This window comes from Lithobates pipiens, unplaced genomic scaffold (assembly GCF_037356315.1).
Source record: "Lithobates pipiens isolate NorthernLeopardFrog02 unplaced genomic scaffold, aLitPip1_a1.2 Scaffold_18, whole genome shotgun sequence".
NCBI classification, from domain to species: domain Eukaryota; kingdom Metazoa; phylum Chordata; class Amphibia; order Anura; family Ranidae; genus Lithobates; species Lithobates pipiens.
In genome coordinates, this window is record NW_027507758.1 from 258,089,028 (window position 1) to 258,097,821 (window position 8,794).

The following is an 8,794-nucleotide window of genomic DNA, read 5'->3' on the forward strand; positions in this document are numbered from 1 at the left end:
TTTTTGAAGGTACATTTTTAGCTTAAGATTTTGTGTTTTTTTTTAGGTTAGGTTTTTAGGTTACAGTAGCTTAGATAACTTGAAGTTGACTTAGAAGCATTTAATACATTGTAACAATAAATATCACCAGTTATATATAAAACAAATACTATGTTGTATATGATAGCTGTGTTATATAAGTACCCTACAAAAGAACAGTATTACCTCAGCAGTAGATCAGATCATCATTGACTGTCACTATTGATAGTGATTTCAGTCATGACAGCTTTATAAATCAGTAACTGATGTAAAACAGTCAGCTGCTATATGGGAGTTACCAATGTATATTCCTCTAGGTATGTCTTATTTTATATAAAAACAATTATCAAGAAGTAATCGGTTTTATAAAAAATACACAGAAATTTGACAATGGCAATATAAAATATAGTTAATAGTCAGCTACAATTCAAAAATAAAATAATTTACTTTATTTTAGGACTGCAGTCAATTATGCTATGAAAATAAATCCCTGTGATTAATCATTTGTATCTATGATATTAACCTGAGCACTTGTCAATGACTCTGCAGTATGGAAATTGAAAAACTTAATTGTTCCCAATTTCAAAACGTATCCTTCTGTTCAACAAATCACTATCTTGGCACCCGTTTAGGACTTTACATGTTCTTTACATGTTCTATAACTATTACCATCTTTGGAAACTTTGGTATTATTATTACTATTGCCCATTTCAAACAGCTTCATTCAGCAACAAACCTACTTATTCTTTCCTTGGCATCAACTGATATGTGTATTGGAATATTTATAATGCCATACAGCATGGTAAGAACAGTGGAAAACTGCTGGTATTTTGGAAATTTGTATTGTAAAATACATTATGGTTTTGACATGACTTTAGGTGTCATTTCTATCTTTCATCTATGTATAATTGCAGTTGACAGGTTATATGCCGTATGTAAGCCACTCCATTACCCTGTAAAGATTACTCTGCCTGTCATTAAAAGGTTGGTGTTTTTTTGCTGGTTAGCTCCTATGATATTTTCATTGGGATTGGTTATATCAAATTCTCATGTGTCTGGCATTGAGGGATATGATCTTCTAGTCCAATGTTTCAATGTGTGTCCAATCACATTTAACAAATTATGGTCAGTAGTTGTTTTCTTTACTTGCTTTTTTTCTCCAGGAGCTGTAATGGTTGGAATCTATGTGAAAATATTTATGGTGTCCCAAAAACATTCAAAGCTTATAAAGAATGCAATTGTGGATTCAAACAGATCACAAACAGCCTCCGGGAGGAAAGAGCACAAGGCAGCTAGGAAACTAGCCATTTTGATGGGTGTCTTCCTTAGCTGTTGGATGCCATTTTTTGTAACTTTATTAATTGATCCATTTGTGAACTTTACTACACCAAAAGAATTTTTTGAGGTATTTAACTGGTTTAGCTATATAAACTCAACATGTAACCCTATTCTGTATGGCTTTCTCTATCCATGGTTTAGAAAGGGTCTTAAACATATAATCTCTGGTAAAATTTGTTATTCTGATGCTTGTGCAAATCTGTTCCTGATGAATAGGAAATTATGTAAGAAAAAACAAACAAACAGAAAGTTGGGAGGGGTAGAGAAGCGCAACATTCATAGTGTAGCATGTAAAGTGTAATTTTAATAGAAAATTTAAAAAAAACACTCACAGAGATAATATAGAGCTCAGAATTACAGTCAGGTAGCCTCTTCGACAGAGATCAGACACACAACCAGGATGCCTTGCCTTGGCCACTGGCAAGGGAGCAGAGGTGGATTGGAAACAGGTGTACCAGTAAATTTAGAAAATGTCAAATTGAAGGTACACTAGTGAATATTCCTACATGTTTCTGAGAATGACAGATAGTGAAGAGGAAGTCACCCATCTGTCAGATTCAGGCTCAGAATACAATCCTGTAGACAGCGGCCACACCCTGACAGATAGCACTGATGACAGAGTTGTGGTCCTTGCCAAGGTCAGGCATACCCGGCCCGTCCTGCTGTTGTTGAAGTGCAATAACCGCAGGGCTCTCGTATGGAGCCACTCATCCTTCTGGTGAACTGGCAAACACCAGAGGCCTAGTCGTACACCCTGGTTGTAGTCAAACCAGCATTGCAGTATCACGTGGTGACGTGGCAAGTCCCATAAGTGCAGTTCAAGCTGGTGAGGTGGATAGCACAGCCAACAAGAAGACAAAGACAGGCCTGTCGAGCCCATAGTGCACTTCCTGCTGCATTTGCCAATCCTAATTGGGAGCCCACCACTTCTGCATCACCCCTACTTCCCCCATTCATTGGCCAACCTAGAATTCAGGTGGAAACAGTTGATTTTACGCCACTTGATTTTTATTCGCTGTTTTTCATGGAAGATCTCTATAGATCCATTGTGGAACAAAGCAATTTGTATGCTGGTCAATTCATTGCCTCTAATCCCCATTTGACCCTTGCCAGGGTATGAAAACCTATTACGGCTTACGAATTTAAGACCTTTCTTAACCTATCCCTTCTCATGGGCATAACTAAAAAGAGTGAGTTGTGGTCATATTGGTTCACTGACCCCATTCACCATATGCCCGTGTTCTCTGCCTCCATGGCCAGGGCATGATACAGGCAGATCTTGCGGTTCATGCACATCAATGATAATGAACTTTGTCGTCATCTGGGTGACCCTGGATATGATTGGCTTTACAAAATTCAGCCCCTCGTAAACCACTTCAAACAACAGTTTGCAGCCTTGTTTACTCATGATCAAGTTGTCTGCATTGATGAGTCCCTGATTACATTTTCTGCCTGCTTGTCTTTCAAACAGTATCTTCTAAGCAAGCGTGCCAGATATGGGGTCAAGATGTATAAGCTCTGTGACAGGGCCACAGGCTATACATATAGTTTTATGGTTTACAAGGGAAGAGATAGTCATGTAGAGCCGGAGAACTGCCCAGACTACATAGGGAGTGCTGGAACTTGGTGTAACCCTTATTCGAAAAGGGGTACCACTTATAAGTGGACAATTATTATACTTTTTAGTCACTTGTTTGATCATGGAATTGGTGCATGTGGCACCGTGCGGTCTAATCGATGGGGCTTACCTCAGCGGCTTGTAGATTCCCGTCTTAGGCTGGGGGAGAGAGCCTGCTTGAAGTGTAATAATTTGCTCTCTGTGAAGTGGAGGGATAATCACAACGTTTTCATTCTGTCCCTTCACTCAGACACGACGGTCCAAATTCCTACGGCGACTGGTGTTGTGGAGAAACCCCTCTGTGTCCACGAATATAACCTTAAGAGGAAGGAATATAACCTTAAGAAGGAGGGGTGGACCTCAACGACCAGTTGTTGGCGCTGTACCTAATTGCCCATAAGGCCAGACGCTGGTACAAAAAAAGTGTCTGTATACTTATTTCAAATGGCTCTGCTGAACGCTTTTGTGTTACACAAAGCTTCAGGTCGAACCGGATCCTTCCTTAAATTCCAGGAAGAGATCATCACAGCCCATTTGTTTCCAGACGGTGCTGTGGCCCAACATCCCAATCCAAATGCAGTAAGCCGGCTGCATGAGAGGCATTTTCCTTATGTCCTCCCTGGTACCCTTACCCAATAAGCCCCCCCAAAGAAAATGTTGTGTCTGTAGAAAGCACGGATATAGGCATGACACCCACTATTATTGTCCCTCCTGTCCTGACCATCCTGGTCTTTGCATTGGTGAATGTTTTGAACGTTACCATACACTAGTGGAGTATTAGCATAGGATACAGCACTGCACAGTCTAGGACACACATTCACAGGGTCGCATTTTGGTAGACTTGAACCTGGAACCGAACCGTTACAAAAATATGTGTTAAAAAAAAAACAGTTGAAAAAAGTTGTTGTTTTATTCTTCTTTCTCTCTCTATTCTCTCTCTATTGTTCTGCTCTTTTTTTTATTATATTCTACAATGCAATGTTTTATTGTTACTACCCTGTTTCCCCGAAAATAAGACCTATCGTGATTGTCGGTGATGGCTGCAATATAAGCCCTACTCCAAAAATAAGCCCTACTTAAAGTCCTTGTAGGTCTTATTTTCAGGGTAGGGCTTATTTTTTGGGGAAACAGAGTAGGGCTTATTTGAGGGGTAGGGCTTATATTGCAGCCATCGCCAACAATCACGCTAGGTCTTATTTTTGGGGAAACAGGGTATGTTTTATCATGTTTGCTTTTCTGGTATGTAATTCTTTTATACTTTGCTGTTTACTGTGTTTTATAGTTAACCTTTTTTTTGTTTTCAGGTGCGCCATTCCAATTTAGCACTGATTTATTTATCTTGACAGCAACAGCGTTTGCTCCCACAATACATAAATCAGTGACTCCAGTGCTGTAGGAGGTGAGTTCACCACCACCACCAATCAATCACTTTTTTAATTAGCTAATTCGCCTCTAGACTGCTTTTACAAGTAGTGGGAGGGAATACCCCCTCACCATATTCCATGGTTTTCTCAGCTCTCCTGTCCCAACAGGGAACAAGAGAATGCAGCTGGTGGTTCTGCCACCTGACCATAGAGCTGATCAGAGACCAGAAGTACTCCAATCATCTCTATTGCCTAAGAAACCAGAAGCTACAAGCATTTCATGACGGATATAAACAGTGCCATTGGGAAATTGGCAAAGCATTTTATCACACCGATCTTGGTGTGGTCAGATGCTTTGAGGGCAGAGGAGGGATCTAGGGTCTAATAGACCCCAATTTTTAAACGCACCTCCAGCAGTAACGCAGGATCCAGAGACAAAAGTTAACCCGCCAGACCGTTCCTTTTGGTGATCCCTGTGTATTTTCTAACTTTGAAAACAGTTGTATGCTATACTTTAAGCTTAACGCGTTCCAGAGTTCCAACTGTTTAATTTTTTATTTTTTTGCATGAATATTGCTTGTTTAATACTCTTTATTGCACTCACGTTTTAGGGATGTATCACTGCTCGATTGTTGATTTCATATCGTAAGGTAACTTATATTCTTCTTTGCTGGAATTTTCCAAATTGCTTGTGGGCATGTGAAGCTCACAAGCACTATCTTCTGGGACATGCTGAGCGACCAGCATTCACCGCCCTTTCCCATGCATGCACAGTATGTACGACTCGCAGTGCCGTACACTTCTGACATTGCCATCACAACGGGTGGTGTCGTCGGAACTGCCCGCCCCATTGTGATGACAACGAAAGATAAACGAAACAGGCATAGAACGAAATATGCCTTTTCCCGCGTCACTTTCGGTTTTTAAGTAACGCAATTCCAGCCCTCGGCGCTGCGCCCACTGACTCCTTGGAAATGATGACACACATCTCCCTGGAGCACTAGCAAGTACAGGTGCTGAGGATGAGCCGAACACCCCCCGGTTTGGTTTGTACCAGAACCTGCGAACAGACCTAAACTTTGTGTGAACTTTAGAACCCTAATAAAGTCTAGGGGAATCAAACGTTCAAAATGAAAAGTGCTAATTTTAAAGGCTTATATGCAAGTTATTGTCCTAAAAAGTGTTTAGGGACCTGGGTCCTGCCCCAGGGGACATGTATCAATGCAAAAAAAGTTTTAAAACTGAAGTTTTTTCGGGAAGCAGTGATTTTAATAATGCTTAAAGTGAAACAATAAACGTGTAATATTCCTGCCCAAAGTTTCATTCCTGCAGGAAAAAAAGTAATTTAAAAGCACTCGCGGCTATAATGAATTGTCGGCTTCCCTAATACAGAGAACAGTCATTGAAAGTCATTGATAAAAAAAAAAGCGTGGGGTTCCCCCCAAATTCAATTACCAGGCCCTTCAGGTCTGGTATGAATATTGAGGGGAACCCCACGTCAAATAAAAGAAAAATCACGTGGGGTTCCCCCCAAATATCCATACCAGACCCTTCAGGTCTGGTATGGTTTTTAAGGGGAACTCCATGCCAAATAAAAAAAAATGGCATGGAGTTCCCCCTAAAAATCCATACCTGACCCTTTATCTGAGCATGCAACCCTTTCAGGCCGCAGGAAAAGAGGGGGGATGAGAGAGCGGCCCCAATCCTGAACCGTACCAGGCCACATGCCCTCAACATGGGGTGTCACAGTGGTGTAGTGGTTAGCACTCTCACCTAGCAGTAAGAAGGGTTGCTGGTTCTAATCCCAACCAGGACACTACCTGCCTGGGGTTTACATGTTCCCTGTGCCTACTTGGGTTTCCTCCTGGTACTCCAGTTTCCTCAAACACTCCAAAGACATGCAGGTAGGTTAATTGGCTTCTGTCCAAAATTGGCCCTAGTATATGAATGGGGACCTTGGATTGTGGGCTCCTTGAGGGTAGGGACCAATGTGAGTGTGCAATGTACAGGGATAGGGACAATTGTAGACACTCATGCAGGTTGGACTGGTGTCTTTATTCAACCTTGCTAACTATGTAACATTGGGAGGATGCTTTGGGGGTCTGTGACCCCTCAAAGCCCCATGTACCCATGTTGATGGGGACAAGGGCCTCATCCCCACAACCAGGGCAGGGGGCTTATCAGAATCAGGAACCCCCTTTAACAAGGGGACACCCAGATCCTGGCCCCCCATTTGTTTTTTTCTGCATTGATACATGTCCCCTGATGCAGGACCCAGGTCCCAAAACACTTTTTATGACAATAACTTGCATATGAGCCTTTAAAATTAGCACTTTAGATTTCTCCCATAGACTTTTACAGGGTGCTCTGCGGCTTTTCGAATTTGCCTCAGCAAACAGGCGAACAGGCAATGTTCGAGGCGAACATGAGTTTGACTCGAACTCGAAGCTCATCCCTAACAGGCACCAAGGGAAATGACGTTAGGTCCTGGAGAGGAAGAGGCAGATTACAAGGCACCCCTTAGCAACAGCCAGGAAAGAGTAAGTAAAAAAATAATTCCTAATGTTGTTGTTTAGGTTTATTGCTGCTGAATACTGCAAATTAAATTTTATGGGTGGAACTCCGCTTAAAACCACACTCCTCTGGTTCTGAAGTGCAGTGGGTCAGCCTGATTATTACATGGTTGCAGGGGGGGTCCCCAGTCTTGGCTGTTTAGTCTCCCCACAGATGACTCCGTCAGAGGGTCAGTTGAAGCCTTTTTCAAAGCCTTAGGTTTACAGTATGATGATCCGTGCCCATTCAGCTGAAGCTAATCTTAGGTCATTACGTCAGGGTAAATGCACCGCTAAACAATACTAATTTCTGCTGCTGGGCACCTGGTGGAATTGGAAGAAGCCAATTCAGGTTAGGCTTATCAGACTCTAGCAAAGACTCCTTAGTTCACTACCCTGAACCAAAGTCATTGAATGCAGCCATGCAAGTAGCCATCCGTATTGACAGGTGTTTACGGAAAAAGGCATACAAAGAGGTTTGTGTCTTTGTCCCCCAGTACGCTGCCTAACTCCTCTTCTTTTCCTGAGTCCTCTCAACCTCTTCAGGAGGATGAGCCCATGCAAATCGGTGCTACCCATTTATCCCCTGGGGGAAAGGCTAGAAGGAGATATCAGGGACTCAGGACAACCATGGCCACTTTGTCGCTGACTATACTAATAAACTGAGAAACACCAAGTATCTAGTGCGAATGGGATCTGCTTCTATAGACCATAATGTGTCTGTTTCCCTCAGAAATGGCTTATTTGTTCCTGCAACTTAGGTCTGCCAAGTTTTCTCACCATCTCTCCGCTTACATTGATTCTGGTGCTGCTAGCAATTTCATTGATAGGGACCTAGCACACCATCTACAGATTCCGGTGACTAAGGTACACAGACCCTTCTCAGTCTTAGCTGTTGATAATTCCTCCTTTGTCCATGGGTCTGGTTACCTTGTGTACAGTACCTATTACCCTGACCATTGGGGAATTTCACAGGGAGACAATCAGCTTCTATCTGATCTCTTCTCCTGCTTACCCCCTTTTCTTGAGGTATCCCTGGCTTAACCACGTAACAACTGCCCTATAGCCGAATGACGGCTACAGGGCGGTTTCTTAACTCTGGGAGGCCGTCATATGATGTCCTCCCGGAATTCCGCTCCCGCGCGCCCCCTGGGGCGCACACTCGAGAGCATCTGTGACCGCCGGGTCCACAGGACCCGGCGCATCATGGATCACGGATCACGGCCGATCATAGCGGCCGTTTACCACGTGATCGCTCCGTCAAATGACGGAGTGATCACTTGTAAACAAACCGGCGTCATGTTATGACGGCGGTTCCTCCCTCCCCCTCTCTGTACCGATCGGAACAGCGGAGGGGGAAGAGATCGGTGTCAGCAGCGATGTGGGCTGCATCTGCAGTGCCCACATCGCTGCTCACCGAAAATTAACCCTTCAATTCCCTGCCAACACTCTGCAATACCCTGCCATTACTCTGCATTACTCTGCATTACTCTGCATTACTCTGCAATACCCTGCATTGCTCTGCAATACTCTGCATTACTCTGCAATACCCTGCATTACTCTGCAATACCCTGCATTACTCTGCATTACTCTGCAATACTCTGCATTACTCTGCAATACTCTGCATTACTCTGCATTACCCTGCAATACTCTGCAATACCCTGCAATACCCTGCAATACTCTGCATTACCCTGCATTACCCTGCAATACTCTGCAATACTCTGCAATACCCTGCAATACCCTGAAATACTCTGCAACACTCTGAAATACCCTGCAACGCTCTGCAATACCCTGCAACGCTCTGCAATGCTCTGCAACACCCGCCAATACCCTGCAACACTCTGCAATGCTCTGCAACACCCGCCAATGCTCTACAACACTCTGCAATGCTCTGCAACACTCTG

General features: G+C 43.2%; 1 protein-coding gene across 1 annotated transcript; it reads left to right on the forward strand.

Moving 5' to 3' along the window:
- Positions 1 to 568: 568 nt before the first annotated feature.
- On the forward strand, positions 569 to 1,657 carry LOC143986699 (trace amine-associated receptor 3-like). Its single transcript, XM_077485107.1, has one exon. The coding sequence runs from the start codon at positions 569 to 571 to the stop codon at positions 1,655 to 1,657; it is 1,089 nt and encodes a 362-aa protein (XP_077341233.1).
- Positions 1,658 to 8,794: the final 7,137 nt, after the last annotated feature.

Bases quoted from the DNA above. Each gene is read 5' to 3' on its own strand.
- LOC143986699 (XM_077485107.1), top strand. From the start codon at position 569: ATGGAAATTGAAAAACTTAATTGTTCCCAATTTCAAAACGTATCCTTC.